The sequence below is a fragment of the Oncorhynchus tshawytscha genome, linkage group LG02 (assembly GCF_018296145.1).
Source record: "Oncorhynchus tshawytscha isolate Ot180627B linkage group LG02, Otsh_v2.0, whole genome shotgun sequence".
Classification (NCBI taxonomy): domain Eukaryota; kingdom Metazoa; phylum Chordata; class Actinopteri; order Salmoniformes; family Salmonidae; genus Oncorhynchus; species Oncorhynchus tshawytscha.
The window spans coordinates 61,699,814-61,716,803 of record NC_056430.1 but is presented as its reverse complement, the minus strand read 5'-3'; the positions used below and the strand labels follow the sequence as shown (position 1 = coordinate 61,716,803).

The 16,990-nt window shown below is 41.0% G+C and overlaps 1 protein-coding gene across 1 annotated transcript in view; it reads left to right on the top strand.

Annotated features, from left to right (window-relative positions):
* Positions 1–13,743: 13,743 nt before the first annotated feature.
* LOC112265361 (homeobox protein Meis1) overlaps positions 13,744–16,990 on the top strand; it is a 37,711-nt gene continuing 34,464 nt past the window's right edge. Inside the window, exons 1-3 of the mRNA XM_024442582.2 lie at positions 13,744–14,370; positions 15,735–15,955; positions 16,793–16,934. Of these exons, the coding sequence (XP_024298350.1) occupies positions 14,359–14,370; positions 15,735–15,955; positions 16,793–16,934 (375 nt within the window). The 5' untranslated portion in view covers positions 13,744–14,358. The remainder of the gene's footprint in view (positions 14,371–15,734; positions 15,956–16,792; positions 16,935–16,990) is intronic.

Sequence of the window (16,990 nt, the reverse complement as noted above, 5' to 3'; positions counted from 1 at the left end):
TAAGCCCAAACCAGATGGGATGGCAAATCACTGCAGACTGCTGTGGTAGCCATGCTGGTTAAGTGTGCCTTGAATTCTAAATAAATCACTGGCAGTGTCAACAGAAAAGCACCTCCATACCATAACACCTCCTCCTCCATGCTTTATGGTGGAAAATACACATGCGGAGATCATGCATTCACACACACCGCGTCTCACATTGACACGGCAGTTGGAACCAAACATTTCCACCAGCCTAATGCCCATTGCTCGTGTTTCTTGGCCCAAGCAAGTCTCTTCTTCTTATTGGTGTCCTTTAGTAGTGGTTTCTTTGCAGCAATTTGACCATGAAGACCTAATTCACACAGTCTCCTCTGAACAGTTGATGTTGAGATGTGTGTCTTACTTGAACTCTGTGAAGCATTTATTTGGGCTGCAATTTCTGAGGCTGGTAACTCTAACTTATCCTCTGCAGTAGAGGTAAATCTGGGTCTTCCATTCCTGTGGCGGTCCTCATGAGAGCCAGTTTCATCATAGCGCTTGAAATTTTCTGAATTGATAGACATTCATGTCTTAAAGTAATGATGGACTGTCATTTCTCTTTGCTTATTTGAGCATATTTGAGCCATAATATGGACTTAGTCTTTTACCAAATAAGGCTATCTTCTGTATACCCCCTACCTTGTCACAACACAACTGATTGGCTCAAACGCATTAAGAAGGAATGAAAGTCCACAAATTAACTTTAAAGAAGGCACACCTGTTAATCATTCTTAAATGGAAGACATTTGGAACCACCAAGACTCTTCCAGGAGCTGGCTGCCTGGCCTTACTGAGCAATCAGGGGAGAAGGGCCTTGGTTTAGGGAGGTGACCAAGAACCCATTGGTCACTCTAACAAAGCTCCAGAGTTCCTCTGTGGATATGGGACAACCATCTCTGCAGCACTCTACCAATCAGGTATTTATGGTAGAGTGGCCAGACGGAAGGCATATGACAGCCCGCTTGGAGTTTGCCAAAAGGTACCTAAAGGAATCTCAGACCATGAGAAACAAGATTCTCTGGTCTGATGAAAACAAGATTGAACTCTTTGGCCTAAATGCCAAGTGTCGCATCTGGAGGAAACCTGGCACCATACCTATGGTGAAGCATGGTGGTGGCAGCATCATGCTGTGGGGATATTTTTCAGTGGCAGGGACTGGGAGACTAGTCAGGATCGAGGGAAAGATGAACGGAGCATTGTATAGAGAGATCCTTGATGAAAACCTGCTCCAAGGAGCTCAGGACCTAAGACTGGGGCGAAGGTTCACCTTCCAACAGGACAACGAGCCTAAGCACACAGCCAAGACAATGCAGGAGTGGCCCAGACAGAGCCCGCACTTTAATCAGATTGAACATCTCTGGAGAGACCTGAAAATAGCTGTGCAGCGACGCTGTCCATCCAACCTGGCAGAGCTTGAGAGGATGTGCAGAGAAGAATGGGAGAAACTCCCCAAATAAAGGTGTGCCAAGCTTGTAGCGTCATACCCAAGAAGACTCAAGGCTGTAAGCGGTGCCAAAGGTGCTTCAACAAAGTACTGAGTAAAGGGTCTGAATACTTATGTAAATATAATATTTTCATTTTTGATTTGTCATTATGGGGTATTTTGTGTAGATTCATGAGGGGAAAAAACGATTTAATACATTTTAGAATAAGGCTGTAACGCAACTAAATGTGGAAAAAGTCAATCCTTTCCGAATGCAGTGTAATTCTGACAAGACCTGAAAATTGGTTGTCTAGCAATGATCATCAAACAATTTGACAGAGCTTGAAGAATTTTGAAAACAATAATAGGCAAATGTTGCACAATCCAGGTGTGAAAAGCTCTTAGAGGCTAACCCAGAAAGACTCACACCTGTAATCGCTGCCAGCGGTGATTCTAACCTGTATTGACTCAGGAGGTTTAATACTTATCTAATCAAGATATACACGGTGTACAAAACATTAGGAACACCTTCTGAATGGCACACATACATAATCCTTGTCTCAATTGTCTCACTGCTTAAAATCCTTCTTTAACACGTCTCCTCCCCTTCATCTACACTGATTGAAGTGGATTTAACAGGTGACATCAATAAGGGATCATAGCTTTCACCTGGATTCACCTGGTCAATCTATGTCATGGAATGAGCAGCTATTCCTAATTTTTTTGTACACTCAGTGTATTAATGTTTTATTTTTCATTAAATATTTTTTTCCAATTCAAATTTTCTTCCACTTTGTCATTACAGAGTATTTTGTGTAGATCGTTAAGAAAACATTTATAATTAAATCCATTTGAATCTCACTTTGCAAAACAACAAAATGTGGAAAAAGTAATGGGTTGTGAATACTTTCTGAAGGCGCTGTATGTATGTATATTCCTAATAACTTATGCACATACAGGCCCCATTCAGGTTCATACTCCGTGTAGCCTATTCATATTTTAAAATGTTTACGATTCTTTAAAAGTACGAGAATAGCTACCAAGTGGGCCCATGGGGGTTAAGAAACATTGTCCATTTGGCCCCCAAAACAGCAACAGCAAAAGGCAACAGGAAGAATACCAGGCCTGCTCAGCTGTCTCTGTCAGGCAGAGGCCAGAGATAATTGCGGCCGTGACCTTTTTCTGTGGCCCTTAACTCGCTCTTTTCACATTCCAGGGCAATCTGAATTGTCCCACTGTTTGCGTCCAAAATGCCACACTATTCCCTATGTAGTGCACTACTTTTGACCATAGGGATCTGGTAAAAGGTAGTGCACTACATAGAGAATAAGGTACCATTTGGGATGCATCCTCATGTTGTAATAATAATAATAACAACAGGAAACACTGCAAACTTCCCCCCTTGTCCTCAGAATATCCCAACCGTCATTATCTACCCGCTGGGGCTCGTTTCTGTGTGGTGGTGGGGGGTGGAGGATGTAAAGTCAAGTACATAAATAATACTGTGTGAGTACAAGGCAAAAAGTATCTGTCTGTGGATTGTGACTGATGTACATTTGAGGATTGTGTATTCTGATTATTTACATAACATTGGCACTTATCTGTCTCCATAAATGAATAATAGTGTGACATATTGCAGAATGAAATATATATGCTGTGTTGTTGCTCGAGGTCACCTCTATTTAGCTCTGATGATGCAGTTTTGGTCACCATATTGTAACAACCTTAATCAGAGAACAGTCAATGTGAAAATTATTCAGTTTAGGTCTTGACTATGTATGATGACTATGAATCTACTTTAAATAATATTTTTCTTTCGAATGTTCAGAGACAAGAAAATTCCTACCATTAGTTGAAATTATTATTTTGGGCCAGAGATAGGAAATGCTGCACGCACAAAATGCATAGCTCATAAAACATGGACAGAGAAATGTCTACTTTAGTATGCTTAAAGTTGAACAGTTTTGATGGGTCCTCAGAAACACTTTACAAGTAGCTCTTATGCCAAACAAAAGCTTCTGTAGTTATACAACAGCTGTACTTGGTGAAAGCAGATAAATAAAAAATGATGTAATTGTTTTGAAAGGGAACTTCTGTTTCAAATGAGTTTAGTTACTGTGTAGTTCCATACCATCATTACAATTCCCCAGTGGTGTAAAGTACTGAAGTAAAAAGTCTTTAAAATACTACTTAAGACGTTTTTTGGGGTATCTGTACTTCACTTTTCTATTCATAATTTTGACAACTTTTACTTTTACTTCACTACATTCGTAAAGAAAATTATGTACTTTTTACTTAAATAAAATAAAAGAATATTGTATTGGTCACATACACATGGTTAGCAGATGTTATTGCGAGTGTAGCGAAATGCTTGTGCTTCTTATTCCGACAGTGCAGCGATATCTAACATGCAATCTAACAATTCCACAACAACTACCTAATACACATAAATCTGAGTAAAGGAATGGAATAAGAATATATACATATAAATATATGGATGAGCAATGACAGAGCGGCATAGGCAAGATGCAACAGATGGTATACAGTATATACATATGAGATGAGTGATGCAAGATATGTAAACATTATGAAAGTGCATTATAAAAGTGACTAGTGATCCATTTATTAAAGTGGCAAATGATTTCAAGTCTGTATGTAGGCAGCAGCCTCACTGTGTTAGGGATGGCTGTTGTAACAGTCTGATGGCCTTGAGATAGAAGCTGTTTTTCAGTCTCTCGGTCCCAGCACCTGTACTGACCTCACCTTCTGGATGGTAGCGGGGTGAACAGGCAGTGGCTCAGGTAGTTGTTGTCCTTGAGGATCTTTTTGGCCTTCCTGTGACATTGGGTGCTGTAGGTGACCTGGAGGGTAGGTAGTTTGCCCCCGGTGATGCATTGTGCACCACCCTCTGGAGAGCCTTTGCGGTTGTGGGCGGTGCAGTTGACGTGCCAGGTGGTGAAACAACCCGACAGGATGCTCTCAATTGTGCATCTGTAAAAGTTTGTGAGGGTTTTAGGTGACAAGCCAAATTTCTTCAGCCTTCTGAGGTTGAAGAGGCAATGTTGCGCCTTCTTCACCATAATGTCTGTGTGGGTGGACCATTTCAGTTTGTCTGTGATATGTACGCCAAGGAACTTAAAACTCTAACCCTTCTCCACTGCTGTCCTATCAATGTGGCTAGGGGGGTGCTCCCTCTACTGTTTCCTGATGTCCACACTTATCTCCTTTGATTTGTTGACGTTGAGTGAGAGGTTGTTTTTCTGACATTACACTCCGAGTGCCCTCACCTCCTCCCTGTAGGCTGTCTTGTTGTTGTTGGTAATCAAGCCCACTATTGTTGTGTAGTCTGCAAACTTGATGATTGAGTTGGTAGTGTGCATGGCCACGCAGTCATGGGTGAACAGGGAGTACAGAAGGGGGCTAAGCACCCACCCTGGTGAGGCCCCAGTGTTGAGAATCAGTGAAGTGGGGGTGTTGTTTCATACCTTCACCACCAGGGGGGGGCGTCAGGACCCAGTTACACAGGAGTTGAGACCCAGGGCCTCAATCTTAAAGATGAGCTTGGAGGGTACTATGGTGTTGAATGCTGAGCTTTAGTCAATGAATAGCATTCTTACATAGGTATTCCTCTTGTCCAGATGGAATAGGGCAGTGTGCAGTGTGATGGCGATTGCGTCATCTCTGGACCTTTTAGGGCGGTAAGCAAATTGAAGTGGGCCTAGGGTGACAGGTAAGGTGGATGTGATATGACCCTTGACTCGTCTCTCAAAGCACTTCATGATGACAGAAGTGAGTGCTACGACGCGATAGTCATTTAGTTCAGTTACCTTTGGCTTCTTGGGTACAGGAACAATGGTGGCCATCTTGAAGCATGTGGGGACAGCAGACTGGGATAGGGAGAGATTGAATACGTCTGTAAACACCAGCCAGCTGGTCTGCGCATGCTCTGAGCACACAGCTAGGGATGCCGTCTGGGCCGGCAGCCTCGCAAGGGTTAACACGTTTAAATGTCTTACGTCGGCCACGGAGAAGGAGATCCCACAGTCCTTGGTAGCGGGCTGCGTATGTGGCACTGTATTATCCTCAAAGCGGGCAAAGATGCTGTTTAGTTTGTCTGGAAGCAAGACATTGGTGTCCGTGACGTGTCCGTGACGTGGCTGGTTTTCCTTTTGTAATCTGTGATTGTCTGTAGACCCTGCCACATACGTCTCGTGTCTGAGCAGTTGAATTACATACATTTTCCCTGACACTTGTCCTTGTTACATTTTGAATGCTTAGCAGTACAGAAATGGACCAATTCATGCACTTGTCAAGAGAACATCCCTGGTCATCTCTACTGCCTCTTATCCGGTGACTCACTAAACACAAATGCTTTGTTTCTGAATGATGTCTGAGTGTTGGAGTGTGCCCCTGGCTATCCATAAATTTAAAAAAACACGAACAACAGCAAGGAGTCATCATGCCAGGTAGTCCTGAGGCATGTTCCTAGGGCTCAGGTCCTCTGAGAGAGAGAAAAAGAAAGAGAGAATTAGAAAGAGCATACTTAAATTCACACAGGACACCGGATAAGACAGGATAAGTACTCCAGATATAACAAACTGACCCTAGCCCCCCGACACATAAACTACTGCAGCATAAATACTGGAGGCTGAGACAGGAGGGGTCAGGAGACACTGTGGCCCCATCCGATGATAGCCCCGGACAGGGCCAAACAGGAAGGATATAACCCCACTCACTTTGCCAAAGCACAGCCCCCACAACACTAGAGGGATACCTTCAACCACCAACTTACCATCCTGAGACAAGGCCGAGTATAGCCTACAAAGATCTCCGCCACGGCACAACCCAAGGGGGAAGCGCCAACCCTGACAGGAAGATCACATCAGTGACTCAACCCACTCAAGTGACGCACCCCTCCTAGGGACGGCATGAAAGTGCACCAGTAAGCCAGTGACTCAGCCCCTGTAATAGGGTTAGAGGCAGAGAATCCCAGTGGAAAGAGGGGAACCGGCCAGGCAGAGACAGCAAGGGAGGCTCGTTGCTCCAGAGCCTTTCCGTTCACCTTCACACTCCTGGGCCAGACTACACTCAATCATATGACCCACTGAAGAGATGAGTCTTCAGTAAAGACTTAAAGGTTGAGACCGAGTTTGCGTCTCTCACATGGGTAGGCAGACCATTCCATAAAAATGGAGCTCTATAGGAGAAAGCCCTGCCTCCAGCTGTTTGCTTAGAAATTCTAGGGACAATTAGGAGGCCTGCGTCTTGTGACCGTAGCGTACGTGTAGGTATGTATGGCAGGACCAAATCAGAGAGATAGGTAGGAGCAAGTCTATGTAATGCTTTGTAGGTTAGCAGTAAAACCTTGAAATCAGCCCTTGCCTTGACAGGAAGCCAATGTAGGGAGGCTAGCACTGGAGTAATATGATCACATTTTTTGGTTCTAGTCAGGATTCTAGTAGCCGTATCTAGCACTAACTGAAGTTTATTTAGTGCTTTATCCGGGTAGCCGGAAAGTAGAGCATTGCAGTAGTCTAACCTAGAAGTAACAAAAGCATGGATTAATTTTGCTGCATCATTTTTGGACAGAAAGTTTCAGATTTTTGCAATGTTACGTAGATGGAAAAAAGCTGTCCTTGAAACAGTCTTGATATGTTCGTCAAAAGAGAGATCAGGGTCCAGAGTAACGCCGAGGTCCTTCACAGTTTTATTTGAGACGACTGTACAACCATTAAGATTAATTGTCAGATTCAACAGAAGATCTCTTTGTTTCTTGGGACCTAGAACAAACATCTCTGTTTTGTCCGAGTTTAAAAGTTTGCAGCCATCCACTTCCTTATGTCTGAAACACAGGCTTCTAGCAAGGGCAGTTTTTGGGCTTCACCATGTTTCATTGAAATGTACAGCTCTGTGTCATCCGCATAGCAGTGAAAGTTAACATTATGTTTTCGAATGACATCCCCAAGAGGTCAAATATATAGTATAATCAATAGTGGTCCTAAAACGGAACCTTGAGGAACACCGAAATGTACAGTTGATTTGTAAGAGGACAAGCCATTCACAGAGACAAACTGATATCTTTCCAATAGATAAGATCTAAACTAGGCCAGAACTTGTCCGTGTAGACCAATTTGGGTTTCCAATCTCTCCAAAAGAATGTGGTGATCGATGGTATCAAAAGCAGCACTAAGGTCTAGGAGCACGAGGACAGATGCAGAGCCTCGGTCTGATGCCATTAAAAGGTAATTTACCACCTTCACAGCCTCAGTGCTATAATGGAATCTAAAACCAGACTGAAGCATTTTGTATACATTGTTTGTCTTCAGGAAGGCAGTAAGTTGCTGCGCAACAGCCTTTTCTAAAATTTTTGAGAGGAATGGAAGATTCGATATAGGCCGATATATTTTTTAATTTTCTGGGTGAAGGTTTGGCTTTTTCAAGAGAGGCTTTATTACTGCCACTTTTAGTGAGTTTGGTACACATCCGGTGGATAGAGAGCCATTTATTATGTTCAACATAAGAGGGCCAAGCACAGGAAGCAGCTATTTCAGTAGTTTAGTTGGAATAGGGTCCAGTATGCAGCTTAGAGGCCATGATTATTTTCATCATTGTGTCAAGAGATACAGTACTAAGACACTTGAGTGTCTCTCTTGATCCTAGGTCCTGGCAGAGTTGTGCAGACTCAGGACAACTGAGCTTTGAAGGAATACGCAGATTTAAAGAGGAGTCCGTAATTTGATTTTTAAATAATCTAATAATAATAATAATGCTGAAATGCGTTCTGAGCCCTCTTCTGTACTCCCTGTTCACCCACGACTGCGTGGCCATGCACGCCTCCACCTCAATCATCAAGTTTGCGGACGACACTACAGTGGTAGGCTTGATTACCAACAAAGACGAGACGGCCTACAGGGAGGAGGTGAGGGCCCTCGGAGTGTGGTGTCAGGAAAATAACCTCACACTCAACGTCAACAAAACAAAGGAGATGATTGTGGACTTCAGGAAACAGCAGAGGGAGCACCCCCCTATCCACATCGATGGAACAGTAGTGGAGAGGGTAGTAAGTTTTAAGTTCCTCGGCGTACACATCACGGACAAACTGAATTGGTCCACCCACACAGACAGCGTTGTGAAGAAGGCGCAGCAGTGCCTCTTCAACCTCAGGAGGCTGAAGAAATTTGGCTTGTCACCAAAAGCACTCTTCTACAGATGCACAATCGAGAGCATCCTGTCGGGCTGTATCACCGCCTGATACGGCAACTGCTCCACCCACAACCATAAGGCTCTCCAGAGGGTAGTGAGGTCTGCACAACGCATCACGGGGGCAAACTTCCTGCCCTCCAGGACACCTACACCACCCGATGTCACAGGAAGGCCATAAAGATCATCAAGGACAACAACCACCCGAGCCACTGCCTGTTCACCCCGCTATCATCCAGATGGCGAGGTCAGTACAGGTGCATCAAAGCAGGGACCGAGAGACTGAAAAACAGCTTCTATCTTAAGGCCATCAGACTGTTAAACAGCCATCACTAACATTGAGTGGCTGCTGCCAACACACTGACTCAACTCCAGCCACTTTAATAATGGAAATTGATGGAAATTGATGTAAAAATATATCACTCGCCACTTTAAACAATGCTACTTAATAATGTTTACATACCCTACATTATTCATCTCATATGTATATACTGTACTATATATCATCTACTGCATCTTTATGTAATACATGTATCACTAGCCACTTTAAACTATGCCACTTTGTTTACATACCCTACATGACTCATCTCATATGTATAGACTGTACTCGATACCATCTACTGCATCTTTATGTAATACATGTATCACTAGCCACTTTAAACTATGCCACTTTGTTTACATACCCTACATGACTCATCTCATATGTATAGACTGTACTCGATACCATCTACTGCATCTTTATGTAATACATGTATCACTAGCCACTTTAAACTATGCCACTTTGTTTACATACCCTACATTACTCATCTCATATGTATAGACTGTACTTGATACCATCTACTGCATCTTGCCTATGCCGCTCTGTACCATCACTCATTCACATATCTTTATGTACATATTCTTTATCCCTTTACACTTGTGTGTATAAGGTAGTAGTTTTGGAATTGTTAGTTAGATTACTCGTTGGTTATTACTGCATTGTCGGAATTAGAAGCACAAGCATTTTGCTACACTCGCATTAACATCTGCTAACCATGTGTATGTGACAAATAAAATTTGATTTGAAGTGAAAACCATCCTCACTTGGAGAATGCTGCTTTTTAGTTAGCTTTGCGACAGTATCAAAAAGAAATTTAGGATTGTTCTTATTTTCCTCAATTAAGTTGGAAAAATAGGATGATCGAGCAGCAGTAAGTGCTCTTCGATACTGCACGGTACTGTCTTTCCAAGCTAGTCGGAAGACTTCCAGTTTGGTGTGGCGCCATTTCCGTTCCAATTTTCTGGAAATTTGCTTCAGAGCTCGGGTATTTTCTGTATACCAGGGAGCTAGTTTCTTATGAGAAATGTTTTTAGGGGTGTAACTGCATCTAGGGTATTTGCGCAAGGTTAAATTGAGTTCCTCAGTTAGGTGGTTAACTGATTTTTGTCCTCTGACGTCCTTGGGTAGACAGAGGGAAGCTGGAAGGACATCAAGGAATCTTTGTGTTGTCTGTGAATTTATAGCACGACTTTTGATGTTCCTTGGTTGGGGTCTGAACAGATTATTTGTTGCAATTGCAAACGTAATAAAATGGTTGTCCGATAGTCCAGGATTATGAGGAAAAACATTAAGATCCACAACATTTATTCAATGGGACAAAACTAGATCCAGAGTATGACTGTGACAGTGAGTAGGTCCAGAGACATGTTGGACAAAACCCACTGAGTCGATGATGGCTCCGAAAGCCTTTTGGAGTGGGTCTGTGGACTTTTCCATGTGAATATTAAAGTCACCAAAAATTTGAATATTATCTGCTATGACTACAAGGTCCGATAGGAATTCAGGGAACTCAATGAGGAACGCTGTATATGGCCCGGGAGGCCTGTGAACAGTAGCTATAAAAATTGATTGAGTAGGCTGCATAGATTTCATGACTAGAAGCTCAAAAGACGAAAACGTCTTTTTTTTTTTGTAAATTGAAATTTGCTATCGGAAATGTTAGAAACACCTCCGCCTTTGCGGGATGCACGGGGATATGGTCACTCGTGTAACCAGGAGGTGAGGCCTCATTTAACACAGTAAATTCATCAGGCTTAAGCCATGTTTCAGTCAGGCCAATCACATCAAGATTATGATCAGTGATTAGTGACTATAATTGCCTTTGAAGTAAGGGATCTAACATTAAGTAGCCCTATTTTGAGATGTGAGGTATCACAATCTCTTTCAATAATGACAGGAATGGAGGAGGTCTTTATCCTAGTGAGATTGCTAAGGCGAACACCGCCATGTTTAGTTTTTCCCAACCCAGGTCGAGGCACAGACACAGTCTCAATGGGGATAGCTGATCTGACTACACTGACTGTGCTAGTGGCAGACTCTACTAAGCTGGCAGGCTAGCTAACAGCCTGCTGCCTGGCCTGCACCCTATTTCATTGTGGAGCTAGAGGAGTTAGAGCCCTGTCTATGGTGGTAGATAAGATGAGAGCATCCCTCCAGCTAGGATGATACTTAAGTATATTTTTGCAATTACATTTACTTTTGATACTTAAGTATATTTAAAACCAAATACTGTTAGACTTTTACTCAAGTAGTATGTTATTGGGTGTCTTTCACTTTTACTTGAGTAATTTCCTATTAAAGGCAGCTTTACTTTTACTCAAGTATGACAATTGGGTACTTTTTCCACCACTGCAATTCCATGTAGTCGTAACTATCTGTGGAACTCAGGTGTAAACGGGTGTCTTTTGCTATACGTTTTCTCTGCATAAAATCCGTTTATATAAAGTGAAATGTTTATTTTCAGTCGTAGTGGCTACAACAACTCTATAACACACCTATCACAATAAATACCACAACTCAAACACATTTTAATTGAACTTGCGCTTGCCTACAACTAGATGGCGCAAATGGTCCAGTAAATTATCAAACAAACTGCATACCCAAACAGCATCAGTGAAAACAGTGAGAACTTGTTTACCTATCTCTTGGTTTCAGAATATATTTCATTGTAGGGTATGCATGCCTAAATCAGCTAGACCTGTGATGTAACAGATTGCTTCATTTGATTATAGTAATGTTGAAAACGGATTGTTTTCAGTGTCATGAGATACACAAATTACACATTTTCTATAACATTATTAAGAATGGACTAATGTAAAAGGGAACAATAACAGTTCCTTTCAAATATTTCTTCCGGCAGTTACTTTCAGCTGTGAAAGGCTATTCCATAAATTACGTTTGAGTTTTCTGTGAAATGTAAGATCATTTTGGCCTATGTGTAAAAACATTTGAATGGTTTTCAAAAGATAATCTGTTCACTCAACAGAAAATTTGAGTTTGTTCAGCAAACATTTGATGAGCTATTCAGAGATAGAAATTCTTAAACAAACGGTCAAATGTGGGCTACTGTAAATGATGTTAACTTACACTGTGTCTACGGCTATATTATTTTCTTGACCACAATACAAATGTGGGTCTTCCAAATGAGCCAAGTCACGTTTTGGTTAGCCTAGACATGAATAACCCTGCGGATTGTTGTCTGAGTAAAGTTTAAATTAAAACATGTTAGGAGCGGTAATAAAGGCTGTAAAAGTAGCCTATAGACACAGATATTCGATCATTCACGTTACAAATGGAATAATTTGATTTCATACCGAATAATAATCATTATTGATTGACGATTTCAAAACTCAATAAACGTTCTTTACCTTTCTTACACTTTCGGTTTAAGCTCCTTCAAGTCCTTCCATAACTTCCAGAGTTTATCCTAAGATTGTCAGAAAAATACATGAATAGTACCTTCAATAAATATATGTAATTATAAGGACATCATTGGATAGCTTCTTCATAAAACAAAAGTTCATACTTCATACTCGTACTCAAAAGTTTGGTTTCAAAGCGGTTTTGCCTGCCTGCACGTCCTGCAGCCATGCTTCATTTCATCAAATGTATGTTCTGATCTGAAAGCAGCTTTAATGGCCTGCCACAGAGGTTATAGACTATTTGAAATGATTTAGATATGTTCTTAACCTCACATATTCCAAGTATTTAAGAGGTTGGTACGATTCCATCTACTCATAGGTATATCCTCGAGGGAAATAAGTCCAAATGAATTTCTATGGACAAGGTAGCCACTCTCTCTGGGTAAAGCTACCGTATTTTGAAGGCAACCACCGACCAGCCTCTCAGTTTGAAGCTTGGCAAGGCTATGCGTCTTTGGATAACACTTTGGACAAACTCTATACGACTTTCATGCTATATTTAAATCCCTTCTACTCCAATCTTCATTTAAAGTTGACCTGATAACATTAATACTCTGTTGGATACGGACTCGAAAGTTAAACTGTTTACAGACTAAACTGTAGACTAACTACAACGTAATTAAAGAAATTCGTAATGTTATGCACGGTCGGCGAGGGAGCTTTAATCCCCAATAACTAGTAAACTGAACTTGATAGGCTATAGTTCAGTCACTGTCTTTTGACACATACAAGTACAGATAGTAATTTATTTGCAAGCTTTCACTACACAATGCTGTCCATGTCCCCAATGCCCCAAACCATCCATGTTTATATTAGAGAACTGAGGCCTGTGTTTGATGTGCGCTTAATTGCGTCCATTCTTCCCACTTCTACTGTCATATTGGACAAAAGGTCTGTCAATCAATTATGCGAAGGAGTGTCAAATTCTGACACACAACATCCAAGAAAATAATTTTAGAGTATTATAAACCTGAAAAAAAGTGAATAGCTTAATTGTTAGACTACTTTTATTTGGGTGGAAAATGGACAGATGTTTCTATTCATGGTCAGTTATTTGCCTATTTATAGCCTATCGTTTGTTAATATTTATATGTATTCTTTAAATAAACCTAAGGCATGCTAGTCATTTCCACAACAAAACGTCCAGCTGAGCACCAGATAATACAACCCTTATATGCGATTGAATATCTGCTATTTTTACAGTTCTCAAACGCCCCCACCTGGTTCTCCACTTGATGTGGCCCATTCCAATACGTGACCAGTTATGGCCACCACTACTTCCGGGTTTACACAAATTGATCAAAGCTACCCTCTCTGCGTTATGCGCCCCACAACAACACACACACACGCGCGCGCATTTGGAGAACCAAGCACGGCATTCACATTGCACATCGGGATCTACCAACATACGGACGGACAGTGGACTGCCCCTTTAAGAAAAACTAAGTCAGAAAATATCACCCCTCCTCCTTCAGATCTCCACTTGGATGGTATTGCATCAAAGAAAACCTTCACTGGAGTTGCAAGTGATCGAGGAGACGATGGGGACTGTTTTTGAACATCTCTACATGAATATCTGAAGCATTCAAAGTGAAGGAAGAGCGCGACGAGTCATCATTAATTAAGCAACTTGACAACCTCGATGTTGATTGACAGCTTGCTTGTTGAGCGAGACTAGAGTCTCAATGTTTTTTTCTGCAAGGGGCATTTTACACCAGTCTCAAGCGTGAAGTCGTAGCCAGTGTCGCTTGTTTATGAACGGTCTCCAGGAGAAAGCGAAGGAGCGCTATACTGGATTGTGGTGTTTTTGTCTTTAGCTGGACTTATGCTGACGGTCTGGCAACCATCCTCTCTGGAGAGACGACCACAGTATTCCTAATCTTGCATTTGGAGTTAGGTCTTTGTTTTTCCTCAGCCCTGGCCTCGTAGAAGACGTTTAGAGTCCGATTGGAATCGGCTAGAGTGACAGGCCGATGGCGCAACGGGTGCGTATTGACATAACTTTTAGCAATGGCAATAAAGCTACAATTGAGACGTGGCTGATTACTGTGCGCAATTTTTCATTTGTATGGCACAACAAGCAGGCAGCTATGCAATAAGATGATGTTTGGTAGAGCTATAAGTTGTCAAATATACTTATGCTACATGCTAGCCTACTATTCAGCATTTGAGCGTGTGTGAGTAGAATAAACAATTGCATTTTCATATTGTCTAAAGAACTACAGACTGCAGACTGCAAACTTCATCACATAATTCATTTTACCCCACTATTATGACATGTGTTTTGATATTCAGCCTTTCATAAACGCCGCATCGGTCTTTGGGGGTCCAGTGTTTAATGTAGGCTATAACCAAGTTGTTACACATCAACTTAAACGATTTACAAAAAACAAGATGTAAGTTTGGTAATAAGAACATGGACGACATTTCACAAATATTTTGTGTGTATTAAATTTCAGTCTGTACAGATATGATAATTATGTAGAGAATGTTCGCTTTGGGTTTAGTTTGTTGATATCTGTCCTTTTCAACATTTCATAATATTTATACATTCTTATCTGATATATGACATCCAAATAAATAAATTCAACATTTAGAATAAAACATATGTGATTACGTTCTCAAAATATACTCGAAATAGTTTAGATAGGCTAATTGTTCATGCATGTCTACGTGGCCTATCTAAAATGTATTTGTTATTTTTTTTGTTTCTTTAAACTATTAGTTTTGTCAAGATAAACAAAACAATATTGGATTTCTTTGAAATATCAGCAAGAATACAGACAGAAAAGTGTATACATTTGTGATATTGTTTTGTCTAAGCAAGACCTTGCAGTTCTAATCGCCTGAAAGAATTAAGCAGACCCAAAACGTTTGAAAGTTTTAGACATATAAAAGTCAACTGCTTTTTCAGAACTTTTTTAAATGTTAATGATCCAACGTAATCCACAAACAATGAACATTTTCCATTGATTCTCAATTAGGTGATCAACATAGGCTTTTATTGCCACTAATATACTTCCTACCACTAAACATACGATAGGCTACTATTAGCACCATATACCTAACACATTAGCACTTATTTTCTATACTAATTTTGTAGGCCTAGACTTATTTGCTATTATTAGTATAGACTGCCAACAACATAATTTAAGCTATTTTACTATTGTTGTTAATATACTTTTCTTGTTATTAGTTTTTATAATTCGTTTTTATTGTCAGTATTATTACATGATTACTTTTACTTTAGCTATTATCAACACAGGCCTTCATTCAACATCAGGAGAGGTAGCACACCGGTGTCAATGGTTCTTATTTTAGAATATTCTCTATCTTTCACTTTTGACAGTATGAAGACCTTCCCCACTATGGAATGGACGGAGTAGGGCTTCCCTCGACTATGTACGGGGACCCTCATGCAGCGCGCTCCATGCAGGCGGTTCACCTGAACCACGGGCCCCAGTTCCACTCGCACCAGTACCCGCACTCAACACACGCCAGTGCCATACCGCCCAGTATGGGCTCCTCTGTCAACGACGCAATAAAAAGAGACAAAGATGCCATTTACGGGTACGTTTATTTTACTGCCAACGTAAAGTGTACAGCCATTGGGGAAATCAAGCACCACAAATGTGAGCGATGAAAGTTTAAGAGAGAGGGAGGCTTTGGGAAATTCTCGCTAATTATAACCTCTTCTGTGTTCGGTCATTATGCACGGTGCTATATAGGCTTATTTAAACTTTGTATATCTGTTTTGAAATGTTTCATTATGACATTCTCACCTGAGTTTTCGAACAAGATCCATATGCTTCGTTTGCATTTTGGCTTTCAGTCAAAATATGATGTTATTTTGCATTCACAAAATTCATGATATGGATGTATTCTATTGTTTAGCCGGAGCCAGGGGTTGAGTTGGATAACCAAACTCCCAAAATGTTTGTAAATCCAACTCTCAGATTTAAACAATTGTACATCAAACACATTCTCAAACTACCCTGCCTACTTCAACAAATGTGTAGGCAGTGTTGTTTATATTTGTGTGCCATAATATAAGCATATTTTCAGGCCAAGTTTAATTGTCTTGAACTCTATTGAAAAGTTCATAATGTAATTTTTTGCCTGAGTTAATCTCACTGAAGAATATGTTATTTCGTCGTTCTCGAGAGCTGAGGATGCCATACGACCAGTTATGCCTGTATGGCCAACTCATTTCATGCAGTAAGACTAGGCCTACTTTTATGTAATTATTGTGCTGTTACATTTCTGAATGTTTGCACGTTTTCAACTGAAAACAGTAGGCAATGTGATTGAAACTCGATGTAACCTACTTTCTTAGTTTGGGCCTGTACCGACTCGCAAACTTTCCAAGGCGGCATACAGCGTTAATGTCCCCTCTCTTCCTTTTAGGCATCCCCTGTTCCCACTTCTAGCACTGATTTTTGAAAAATGTGAATTAGCAACTTGCACGCCGAGAGAAACTGGGGTCGCTGGAGGCGACGTGTGTTCCTCGGAGTCTTTCAATGAGGATATAGCAGTATTTTCAAAACAGGTTTGACATATCTATTTACTTGTTTTTGTTGAAGTTCAAATTCGTTCAAATTCGTA